The sequence below is a fragment of the Oryx dammah genome, unplaced genomic scaffold, assembly GCF_014754425.2.
Source record: "Oryx dammah isolate SB20612 unplaced genomic scaffold, SCBI_Odam_1.1 HiC_scaffold_17, whole genome shotgun sequence".
In the NCBI taxonomy this organism is placed as follows: domain Eukaryota; kingdom Metazoa; phylum Chordata; class Mammalia; order Artiodactyla; family Bovidae; genus Oryx; species Oryx dammah.
Window position 1 is genome coordinate 26688142 of NW_024070201.1, and position 12671 is coordinate 26700812.

The window sequence follows — 12671 nt, forward strand, 5'->3', positions numbered from 1 at the left end:
TGCAGCAAGCGCTGTTGTGGTCGCGAGGATACATCATGACTCCAACAAGACTTCTGCCCCCAGCAGCTTCAGAAGCACCAGAGTAGTAGTTACACGAACGTGAGCTCTGGAGTTGCAGTCCATCTACGTTTGAGTTCTGGCTCAGTAACTTGCTAACAGTGAGAGGCCTGGGGCAAGTTACTTAACAAAATGGGGATAATAATGACATGGATCTCAATGATTAGGTGGACTAAGATAATATTACTGTGCAAAGTGCTGCAAACAACAACTGACACATTGTGTTTCAGTAATTTTCATTAATGTTTAGGAGGAGAGGAATCTGCTTTAAGGGGCTTTCAAGAGAGGAATTCAGGATTCCAAACCCAGTATAATTATGATGGAAAATATGGTAGTTTCTAACCTATGTAACTTACCCGCATTTGATACCGGTTGTCCCTAGATTTTGTGCAAACTCTTCCCAATGAAAAGAACCTAGATCTATTGATGTTTTCAGCATGGCAAAAGAGAGAAGCTAGAGAGAATGAATTCTAACACTCAAGTGTGGAAAGATTTTTCTTCTTGAGGTTTTAAGAGCTGTACTTGAATTATCTCATTTAACCCTCACATTTCTCACATGGTTTTATTACCTTTACCTTACAGATGAAAACACTGAAGTTTGGAGAGGTTAAGTTGCCCAACTTCACATAGCTAGAACATATGACCCTTGGGATCAGAGACTAAAGAAGTGGGGTGCAAGAGGCAATCCAAATTTTTGAAAAATAAGTTAGTTTGTATATTTTACTTATCTCACCATATGCTCAATTTTTTGGTCACTGTTTTAGGAGATATATATTAGTCAATGAGGCATTATTATACTTAATAAATAAAAACGCCTGTCTTTGGACACAGGTTCAAGAAATATACATGATAGAACAGGTTGGAGATTATTGCCCTGAGGCCTGAACTTTAAACCACTGGAATACTGAGTAGTCACAGCACAGGCCAAGGAAGAGAAGAAGGCTGAATCTCTTAGGGCCTGTGAGAAGGGGGCGCTGGACTGACAGGGCCTCACTAGCTGGAAGGCCCCACAGGTCCATTCACAACACCGCCTTGGCATCTAGTCCACTTTAACATATTTCCAGCTGAACTCCACAGCCCAGCATCCTCCCTGGTGTCAGTAGGCACTGGGAAAGTCTCACAGTTCTGCTCCAGGAATGTTACCAGTAGAGTCCTCTCAACCCCATCACCTCCTGCCCATTTCTGTCTTCAGTTCCACCTCTAACCATTCTACTCACTACCAAACCTTAGCCTGACAAGACCAAGCTCAGGTCTTAAGCCTACCTCACAGGGCTCAAGGATCAAATGAATTCACAACCAGTGGCGTGGCCAAAGAGGGACATGGATTCAATGCCTGGTTGGCCCTTTCTCTGCAGTTCCATCTAATAAGGCAAATGCCCTGCCTTCCCTGGCACTACCCATACCCCTTCCCTGCTTGACATTCCTCCATAACATGGTCAGTCATCTGACACTGTTCTCCTTATTGGCTCTGACAACCCCAACCCGTTCTGTCAACTCTCCCCACTACACTTGAAGCTCCAAGAAAGCAGAGCTTTATTTTCTTCAGTTCTATGATGTACCTGGCACAAAGCAAGCACTCAAACATCTACTGAAGGAGTGAATGAAATGCCAGCTCCACTCCCCTCAAGTTACAGTTGCTCCACTAGAAAAACTTTTCTTCAGGTTGAATTCTACCAGCACATCAAACAAAGACAGAGTGAATTCAGAGGCCAGTGCCACCATTTTAATGAGAACTTCTTCACCTGTCCTAGACTCCCTCCCCTCAGAAGACTCTTTCTGTTGAAAGTCAGTATTTTACATACCCAACCCAACTCCCAAACTCCAGATGTAGATGTCTTCCACCTTCTCCCAACTCTTGAGAGTTCCAGCCCTATACGAGAGAGCACTGTGTGGACGGAGGGTAAAGACTTGAAAGGGAAAAAGTGACAGTGACATGCCCGATGGTTCGTTTCTGGGTTTCTTTCCACGCCAAGTCAAATCCTTCAAAGTAAGGTCAAGTAACCCAAGAGGTTTGTATTTCCATCACAAACTGTTCAGAAAGTGTGCCCAGATCTCCAACTTAGACCAGGTGTCCTCCCTGCACGGGCAAGGCCTGGTAGGGGGGCAACTCCAGCCTTTTCCAAAAGCAATAAATAACCCCATCGTCTGAGTAGCACTGGAGGCTGGCCAGGAACCGCCACTGCTACCGCTGGGCAGGCAGCCCTGTCTCATAGCCCTCTGTCTTCATGTCGTTGAGCCCCAGCTCCTCGTTTTGGTCAAATGTGCGCTTATAATGCTCTACCTTCATCTCAGGATCATCTTCAGGTGCATACACATTCTGCAAGGCCAAGGACAGACCATCAGTGCCTCTGCCATCCTCCCATCCCCCTCCCTCTGGCAACTTCCAAATTGCCACTTTATCAAGACCTTAATGAGTTTTTATTCTTTTTTTTTGCCAAGCGGCACGCAGGATCTTAGTTCCCCAACTAGGGACTGAATCCATGCCCCCCTGCAATGGAAGCACAGAGTGCTACCACTGGACCACCAGGGAATTCCCTTCATTGTTTCAAAGGGCCTTCAACACCCAACAACTAGGCTCAACTCATGGGCAGCAACAGAGCTCACATGGGCTGGGAGTGGGACTGCAGGGAGAAAAACTTTCTAACTGCACCTTCTTACAAAGAAGGTAGCATACTCTTAATTGTGGAGCAATCTTAGAAAAGTTTTGCCTGATCCATAATAACTACTCAAACTACTTAAAGTTACCATCAATCACCAGAATATCTCCCTTGTCAGCTTAAAGTTTCCCATCTTGGCCTCTGGATGAGGCACCATTTCTCCTCACTCTACAGCCAGATTTACAAAATGAAAACTCCATGTTGTACTGAGAGCTGGGACTCCAGCTAGACTAGAAAAAGAAGGAACTTGGGAGTCTCCTTTTTTCCCTCTTGACACACAGTCCCTTCTACCTCCCCCCTTCCTCCCTTATGTTCCAATTTCTGCTAAAAGTTTCCCTGATGAAAAGCAGTTCATTTACAATTAAGTGTCTCAGTTTCTGGAGAAGTGATATATATTTAAGGAAGGTTAGAAAAGACATCTCTATGAAATACCAGGGAAGGTCTACTGTACCTGCAAGTAGCTATTTCCTGCTGGATCATCCATAATAAAGTGAGCCTTCAAAATACCCTCAAGGATCTAAAGGAGAGAATTCAGCATGATCATGTAAATCTTACATAGCTCCTTATAGGAAAGAGCTGTGTCTGCCAGCCTAATTTATAAGCAACCTAATTTACACTGCAGAATCCCCCAAAGTTTTAAGAACTAGTGAAATGAAGTTACCTCCAGAGGTGGAGTGGAGAGGATCTAAAATAAGAGTCTTTGACAGTTATTTAAGAAGCATCCCTATTGCCTCTATCACCCCAAACAGATCAACAATTGTCCTTCCTCCATCCCAAGAGCAGATAGAGGATGCTGTGGAAAAGTGAGCACAGAGCACTATGGCCTGGAGGACACTGACCCAGTGGAGGGTAGGGCGGAAGGAATCAAGAACAGGAAGTTAAGTGAACGTAGCCTTATTGGAAACATACACACCCCCAGTCCTGTTCCCACACTGGGCTCTCAGAACACTGCCAGCCAAGCCTTCACCCTCAGGCCAGGAAATGGAACACACACTGCTGGGAATCTGACCAGCCCAAGAGGAAACACTTTACAACTCAAGCATTGGAGTCACCGCAACAAAATGGCTAAGCTGAATCCTCCTCCAATGACCCAATGTCAACAAGACTCACTCCACTCAGGTGGTTTAGTCCTCTACTTTTAAATAGACAACCAAGGATTATCAGACATCTGAGCAAAGCCCCTGACACTGAAAGATAGAAATCAAATGGGGAAAAAAAAAACTTAGGAGGAAATGGAACCTATGCAAGGAAAATTAAACATAAGAAAAAAAATTAATATTCTCAAAGAGAAAAAAATACTACATCCTTAATACAACAGGATGCTATTTAAAAAAAAAAAAAAAAAAAAAAAGCCGGCAGAAAGTATTGCAAGACCGAAAAAAGCCACTTGGAAAATCAAAATGTCAGTGGAAATGAAAAACTCAATTAAAGGGCTGGAAAATTATTCTCCGACAGTACAGCAAACACAAAAAAACAAAAATAGGACCAAAAAAAAAAATTATAGACAACCAGACAAGTCAGTCTAACATCCAAAACATACGGATTTCAGAAAGAGAGAACAGAGAAGCAATAGAGCATTTTTTACAAGCTCCCTAGTACTGAGCCACATGACTTTCCAAATGCAAAGAACCCACCAAATGCTTAGCAACAGTGGTTGAAAACTGACCCACACCAAAGCACATTCTAAAATCTCACATCACAGGAGACAGAAAAGTATCATAAGACAGGTCACAAACAAAAGATCAGGAAGCAGAATGCCTTCCAACCTCTCAACAGCCAAACTGAGAAACTGAAAGACATCAGCAGGAAATTGGAAGACTTTAGAAATTCTGATAAAAAATTATTTCCACCCAGATTCTATCCCCAACCATTCAGCTAATATAAGAGTAGAATAAAGAAAGTTTCAGACATGAAAAATCCCAGGAATTCTACTTCCTATGCACTTTCTCATGATGCTACTGGAAAAGATGCTCTAACAAAAAAAGGGAGAAAACCAAGAAAAGAGATGGCATGGGATATCGGAAACGGGAGAATTTGCAACGTTAGATGTTTATATGTGGCAAGAAGGGGTGTATGGCCTCCTGTTTGCTCACTGGAACCCCAGGACCGTAAACACTGACCAACCAGAGTCCTCTCACCTGGTCCAACTTCTGACTGAACTCCTGCAGTTTCTCCGTCTGGCCAGGACTGGAGCTGTCACCCAGTGTGAAAGGGTTCTTGGTTACCTGCAATAAATGGCATCCAAATTGCTAGAATACTGGCTCACCGTTTGTTAGGTTTAACCATAAACCTGATGGAGGCAGGGGGCTGGCAGGAAGGGGTGGAGACGAGGGATGCCTATTGGGGAGGTTTGGTGTCTATTCTATACCACCTTCTGACCTAAGCAGCCACTCCTAAGACTGTGGATTAATCTGCCAAAGTGATAATGGGCAACATGAAACAAAAGCTACAGCAAGGTTCTTAAATATGAACTCTAGTCCTTGTTTGAAGAAGCACAAAGTAAAGTTCAGTTACAAAGACAAAATACCTAACAACTGAGAATCAATTAAGTGAAATGATTCACTAAGAGAACAAATATATGGGTTAAGGCAACACATACATATACATGTATGTTCAGGAGTTTCAGGTACTAAAAGGATCCTCAGTCCCCCCATCTTACAGTGAAATAAATGACTTACTCAAAACCAAAAAAATATCTAAATCAGCCCAGAGTCAGGCCTGAGATTTTCCACTCTGAACTTTCCGTCAACTTAATGTCATAATCCAAAATAATGTTTAACTCAAATCAGCTTAAAATTAAAGCAACCTCGATTATCAGCTCCAAAGCCCAGGACCTTTGAGGCCTCCGAGCCCGTTCCCCATCAGCCACACTGTGAAGCTACGTGCACTGCCCTCAGGGGACTCACCAGTTCCCGGATGTCTTTCAGCATCCCCTCCAGTGTGGTGAACTTGCCCCCAAGGACAGCCATTCCCAGTTCAAATTCCAGCTCTGGGATTTCCACACGGCATGTCTCAGACTGCAAGGTGAGAGATCAAATTAGGCTTTAAATCAGGAGCCCCTGCAGAAAGCTAACCAGAGTCCTCCTGCCAAATTAATACTACCAGTAACAGTTTGGGGACAAAGTCAGCTGTCCCAGTTTTGTCTGAATCTCCAATTAAAGCCAGACTCACTCCTGAAGCCAATTTTAAAAGGGGACATTCTGAGTCATGGCTCCAAGCTGGCAGGCATCCTGTCATTAAGAGTCCAGAAACAAGGGCCCTTACAGACACTAGAGGCAAAAGGCTGCCAAGTCATCAGAAAGCACTCCTGGGTCACCTTCTGAATCTGCACTTGCGACCATCCATTAACTCTACTCAGGGATCCTCAAACCCAAGGGAGTAAGGAGATACCTCACAACCCCAGGACATGATTGGGAGAAGACAGATTTCCGCTTGACACAGAGCCATGTGTGAAAGAGAGTCACGTCCCCATGCAGGCTGTCACCTTGAGCAGATCTCTGGTCATATCTGAGGGATCGGTGATATGGAAGGTGATCCTGGTGCCCAAGGGCTCCACAGCTCCTCCAGATTTCACCTGCACAGATAGCAACAGTGTCAACAGCAGCAGCAGAGGAGACGCCATCCTCACCCAGGGCAGGGAGTCTGGGGAGGGGGAGGGGATAAAGGCTTGGACCTCCACTCAGGCCCACTACTGGCTTCCAAGGACGGTGCCTCCTACACCCACAATGGCAGCAGTCATCCATGTTGAAATCTGAAAGGGACTTTTAGCTGCATCTAATGGGTAGATTCCCTTTATGGTTTTTCTGGTTTAAGAATTTAAAATGTATGCTTGAATACACCCAGGAAAGGGAATTTACAACCCTCCAAGGCAGACTGCTCTATTTTCAGACAGGCCCAGAAAGCTTTTTATTATTAAGCCAAAATCTGCCTCCCTGTACTTTCACCCCTCTGAGAGGTGAGTCAAAAAATGGGTCTCTCTCTTCCATATAACTAACTTTGAATGTCTTCCATAAGTTATGCTATTTCTAACTTTTCTCCTCTAAGCTAATTTCCAGTTGCTTCAAGAGCTCCTCACCCTAAGCGGCTTTAGAAAGGAAGACAGTTCAATAGGGGTTACCCTCAAGTTAGGCTTCTTCCCAAAGGACAAAGCCCACCCACCTCGTTGGTCCGATGGCCGCAGTTCTCGCAGTTGGTAGCCATGATGATAACCTCCTTAAAGTGAGGGATTTCTGGAAGAAGGAATTAAGGAAATCTGCTTCCAGGAGAGCAAGACCATCCACTGGGAAAGAACAAACCCAAACCTCCCACACAAACAGATGCTGGTCCCAGGACTGCAGGAAACAGATCACAAGGCTACATCAGACAAGCCCCCAGAAGAGGGCAAGGTCACCACCCACAGCGATCCCCGCTCATGGATGTGCGACAACATGGCTCAGAACACACACAAGAGCCTAGAGACCGTGGCCTAATTCTCTCTTTGAACCCAAAAGCCAAAGTGCACAGTCTCGTCAAAGGCAATATCCTCCTCATCACTCAGAATAAAGCATATGCTTTCTTTGAAGGAAATATTTTCCAGACTGAATATAATGTTCATGCCTGAGTCAGATGAAGAGCAAGCAAATGGCCAGATGAAAGATACGAACTAGCTTCATGTTGGTCTGGGCTGGAGCATTGCATTCTGGGCAATTTGTGTTGAACTGGAGCACCTGGAACACAACATGGGGATGCAGGGTGAGCCCTCCCAGGCGGGGGAACCCCGCTCAGTCTACAGACATTCTACTGGTACGCTGGTGGCCACCCGTGTTGTTGGTCAGGAAGAGACACTGAACGGTGTCAGTCTCAGCCCACCACTGCTTCCTCCACAAGAGCCAATGTGACTCACTTCGTTTCTGATATCTTCCTCTTCTGGCTTCTCTTCTGGTGCCTCTGCCTAAAGTAAAAGAGACGCAAATCAAATGTTGGCACACGGACCCCAGCCTCCCATGGAGGTGAGAGAAAATGCTCCGGCTTGCTTATGTCACCTGCCACCTTGTGGGGGTAACAAGGAAGTCAGAGAGCAAAGCCCTAGTCAAGGGAAGAACAGAGCTGATGCCAAGTAATCCAGAGTGCAAGGTAATCCCAGAGCATTCTTCACTGCTTCAATGCACTCACCTGGAGCCCCAGCATCTCCTCCTGCTGCAGAGTCCGATTATAGTGTGTGATCACCAGGGCATCATCTTTCCGGGGAGCATGTGGGTTTTCCACAAAGCTGTTCCCTGAGGGATCATCAATGATCTAACATGGGTAAAGAGAGAGCAGTTACAACAAGAAATCACATACAATCCTCCATCTAAGACTGAGGCACCACGGGAAAATCTCAGACAGTCTTATTGGTCCCTCCTCCCCTAAGTTTAGGGCACCTGGAGCCCCTCAATACTCACTAATGTGAAAGGAGAGGCCACTTGCTTTAGTTCTTTCAGTTTGGCAATGAATTCATCAATTCTTTCAGCCACGGCTTCTTCGTTTGCCTGACAGAACAGAGAGTAGAAGATCAGCCCTGGTGATAGATAGACCTTATGCCCCCAGCACTTCCAACAAGAAGTCACGACCCATCTTAGTGTAACTGAGAACACACTCGGGCTTCACAATAAGAAGTAGCAAATAAGGACGTCCCTGGGGGTCCAGAGGATAGGAATCCGCCTGCCAATGCACAGGACATGGGTTCGATCCCTGGCCTGGGAAGATTCCACATGCTGTGGAGCAACTAAGCCCATGCACCTAGAGCCTGTGCGCCACAACAAGAGAAATCATTGCAATGAGAAGCCTGTGCACCACAACGAAGAGGAGCTCCCACTTGCCACAACTAGAGAGCCCACACACAGCAGTGAAAACCCAGTGCAGCCAAAAATTAATTAATTTTAAAAAGTAAATAAATAAAAGTAGCAAATAAGTTTGAAGTTTATGGGTGGTGCCAGACAAGTCTCCTTTTCTCACTCATTCAACTATTTAGTCCAGGCATTTGTGGCAGGTAACAGACAACAGAAAATAAACAAGAACCCTTTCATGGGGCTCTGTTTAAGAAAACCAGAGACTTATCTGTCCACTTAAGAAGACAGATGACTAAATTTTTAATTACATTATTTCACATAAATATATGTATATATAAGATGTCATAATAAATATAAGACACAATGGAGCACTCAGGAAGCACAGAGGGTGTTAGGGAAGGCTCTTCAGAGATAAGGGTACAGTGTCTCTGAGAAGAGGCCTCAATGTACAGTGGAGGAGGGGAACTAGAGAGGACAGTGGTACAACACATGTAACATCCAGGCAGCTATAGCATCACCATTCACTTCCCCTCAAAGTTCTCCCACATTCAGTCAGAGACAGTTCAGCCACATGGGAAGGTGAACAAGTGTACAGAAGAAATTATTCCCAGAGCTGCTGCAATGAGAAAACCCCAGCTCACCCTTCGAGTGGGCTGATCCTGCTCCAGGCCAGAGATAGCACGGCTGATCAATCCTTCAACCGTAGTCAGAGCTGGTGAGTAAGAACAAAAAACAGGTCAGGCTTCGCTTTGCAGTCAAGTGCCGGTATGACACTGGGCAGTTCGCTGAACCGTCTGGGCCTTGACTTCATCTGTGAGGTCAAGGAGGCAGGGAACAAAGTTCCATTCACCTCTAGTTGAGAGTGATTATTATAGACAATTCTGTAATAAGTATGTCACAGTGTTACTATCACTATATACTACCTTAAGCTACTTTATCTAAGCTCTCTTAGGTTAAACCAGTGAAGATCACAAGGATTTGGCCAAATCCATACATAAGCCACTACACCTGGCACCAAGAGTTTTGCACGACAGTAAGACTCAGGCCAGGCATGAACAGCACAAACACTCTGATCTTAAATATACCTCCTTTCTGGCTGAAGGCAGGAATTTCAAAATCCAGCTCTGGGATCCTTGTGGTGGCAGAGTCAGTCTTCACTACTTCTCTGTCCATGTCCTGGGTGGAACAAAAACCCTTCAGTCCACAGAAGTCAACAATACAGGAGACCCCAGCCCAGCTGTTTTCTTTCTTCTCCCTACTGCGGGCAGTCCAGACTGCTCCAGCAGAACAGCACCTTGATGTGAACCACCTACCCAACTGGTTAGAGTACTACTCATAAACTACTGCTCATTTGATACCTTCTGATACTACGCTTCATTTGATACCTTACAAAGCATGTTCACCAGTCTTACCGCACCTGAGCAGATGATGGCACCAACGCCATTTTACAAAGGAGGAAACTGAGGCTTGGACATTCAGTGGATTTATTTGAGGTCTGACCACCTGGACCGAAGCCCCCACTCCAGTCCCCAAGCTTTCCCTAGGACACCAGGGTAACTGCCCTGGGCCCCTCTCACCTCCTGAGCCCTGACAGTCAGCGTGTAGCGCACTCCCTGGTCCTGGATCCTGCCCGCCGACTGGATCTCCGTGTTGTTCCAGCCACAGTGCTCGCAGGAAAAGGAGCTCACGATTATTTCTCTGAAGAAGGGGATCTTGGTGAGCAGGAGGCGCGTCATGCCCTGAGGAAGCAGAAAACAGTTAAGGAGAGTACCAGGGAAATTCCCAACCTCCCATCTACTGCGCCCCAAGCGTGCCTCGCCTTCAGGTCCCCAGTTGGGCCAGCCTGGCAGGATCGCCGACCCCCGCTCCTCCCCGCCTCTGCCCAACGCTCCAGCCGCCCGCGGCCGCACCCCCGTCTCACGTTGCGGTAGCAGTTCATGCACAGCGACTCGATCTCGGTGGGCTGCTGCTCCTCGTCCTCAGCACTGATAGGCCGGAACAAGTGCCCGGGCCCGGGATCCCGAGCCGGGGCGGGCGAGGGAGCGGCAGCCGCCGCCGGGAGCCCAGGCTCCACAGCTCCACCGGCCGACATCACCACGCGAAGATCAGGCCTCAACTTCCGGCTTTTGCCTCCCTCTCTTGGCCCCACCCCTTCCTCCGGCACTTCCGCCAGCTCTGCCCGCATCCTCCCGCCCCCGCCCCTTCTTAAAGAGGCCGCGGACTCCTCTCGGTGACGTATCCGGCCTGGTTTCCCAGTTGCCGGATTGTTCGGTCTTGACTTGGGAAGCCTGCCGGGTCCAGGCTTTGCCTCCACCTCAATTCCGGCGTCACTGCCCCCAGGGAGTCCTCTCAGACCCAGGGCAGTTTTATTGATCCTTTGCAATAGCTTCGTAGCACAAGGTTCTAACTATTGGTCCCCAAGTCTAACTACAAGAGCCTTGACCACAGGGGGGCTGGCCATCCATAGGTATTCCCGAGGAGGTGCACTCCGACCTGGATTTGCTTGGATCCACCTTTGGGCCACATGCTGTATCAGCTCTAGATCACCATTCCTTAGTCCCTTGATCACTCTCTCCCTATCTGTTCTTCTCACTCCCTATTTCTATCCAGGTAATAGTTCATAGTTCAGTCGCTCAGTCGTGTCCGACTCTGCGACCCCATGAATCGCAGCACGCCAGGCCTCCCTGTCCATCACCATCTCCCGGAGTTCACTCAGACTCACGTCCATCGAGTCCGTGATGCCATCCAGCCATCTCATCCTCGGTCGTCCCCTTCTCCTCCTACCCCCAATCCCTCCCAGCATCAGAGTCTTTTCTGCCCAAATTCCAGCCTCAGATACACAGCCTTCACCCACCTTTACTCCTGCCCGGTCATCCCCACCACATTGGACCTCAGCTGACTCACCCCTCCTGGTTTCCTAACAGCCTGGTTTCTTTTGGGGGTAAACTTTCCCTGGACACATTTTCCCCAGTTCAGCTGCTAAATCGAGGGTGTCATGGGAGAGGACCAATCTGCAGGCTTATTAGGCCAGACTGAGGTGGGGTTCATGCTGTGAGGGAGTGTGGCAGTGAGAATCCTGTGCCAGGCAGGCTGAGCTGGAAGAATGCTGCCCAGGACGTCCCAAGGGTACAGGACTGGCTGTGCTTACCCTTTCCTCTTCCTTCCACTTCACCCTCCCTCCATTTCCCAGGGAGCTATAAGGAGCTGGGTTGCTCCTGAGTGGTGAATCTGTACATAGGGAATGGTGGAGGTGAGGGGATGTAAGATTTTGAGGGTTGTCAGTTGAGAAGATTGTCAGTCATAAAAAGAGACCTTGTCAAAAAAAAGAGGCCATTCAAAATCTGGAACAGCAGAGACAACAAAGACAGGCCGCCACAGGAGCCTGTATCTTATGTACACTGTCCTGCGATAAGCGGATGGGTGCACCATGCAGGTACAAAGGAAGGGTCTCTAGTGTGCTCAGTTGCGTCCGACTCTCTGTGACCCCAAGGACTGTAGCTTGCCAGGTTCCTCTGTCCATGGGATTTCCCAGGCAAGAATACTGGAGCGGGTTGCTGTTTCCTTCTCCAGGGGACCTTCCTGACCCAGGAATTGAACCCTCATCTCTCGAGTCTTCCGCATTGACAGGCAGGTTCTTTACCACTAGCATCACCTAGGAAGCCCAAAGGGTCTCTAGCCCAGGCACAAACAGCTATCAGCCCAGGCAGAGCAGCAGCCCTCCAACAGAACTGGACTGGGAGGGGGTCAATGAGAAAGAGTAGCAAGGGACTGGAGGGGGTGATGGGGAGCTTTGGTGATAATGGTGAGGCCACTGCTTTCAGACAGTCCAAATGAGAGTCACACCAGGCAAATAAGCTTCCATCATAATAAGCATCTATTTCACTTGTGTCAGAAGTCTAGACTTCCACCTGGAAGTCAGGAGGGAGGGGCCAGAGATGGGGAGGGCACACAGTAGGCTCCCCAGAGAGTTTAAGAAGCCCCCATAGTTTGGAGGGCTCGGTGGACTGTTTAGATGTAGTATTATATCAAGAAATCCAGGCTAGGCTCACCTCCCTCCCATCACAATCCACACCATTTGGCCCCACTAGCATCAGCCAGCAGAGACACACACACACACACACACACACACACACACACACACACACACACA

General features: G+C 47.5%; 1 protein-coding gene across 1 annotated transcript; it reads right to left on the reverse strand.

Moving 5' to 3' along the window:
- Positions 1–1754: 1754 nt before the first annotated feature.
- On the reverse strand, positions 1755–10662 carry ZPR1 (ZPR1 zinc finger). Its single transcript, XM_040258076.1, has 14 exons — positions 10443–10662; positions 10099–10260; positions 9607–9697; positions 9163–9233; positions 8135–8221; positions 7866–7988; positions 7597–7644; positions 7354–7420; positions 6873–6943; positions 6199–6288; positions 5621–5731; positions 4853–4939; positions 3166–3231; positions 1755–2374 (listed from the first exon to the last, which is right to left on the reverse strand). The coding sequence occupies exons 1-14, from the start codon at positions 10611–10613 to the stop codon at positions 2240–2242; spliced, it is 1380 nt and encodes a 459-aa protein (XP_040114010.1). The 5' UTR covers positions 10614–10662; the 3' UTR covers positions 1755–2239.
- Between the last annotated feature and the right edge of the window lie 2009 nt (positions 10663–12671).

Bases quoted from the DNA above. Each gene is read 5' to 3' on its own strand.
- ZPR1 (XM_040258076.1), bottom strand. From the start codon at position 10,613: ATGTCGGCCGGTGGAGCTGTGGAGCCTGGGCTCCCGGCGGCGGCTGCC. The intron at 6,289-6,872 runs GTGGGTGGGCTT...CTATCTGTGCAG, and splicing joins GCGGCCATCGGACCAACGAG to GTGAAATCTGGAGGAGCTGT. The intron at 3,232-4,852 runs GTGAGAGGACTC...TCTCTCCTTTAG, and splicing joins TCAGTCAGAAGTTGGACCAG to ATCCTTGAGGGTATTTTGAA.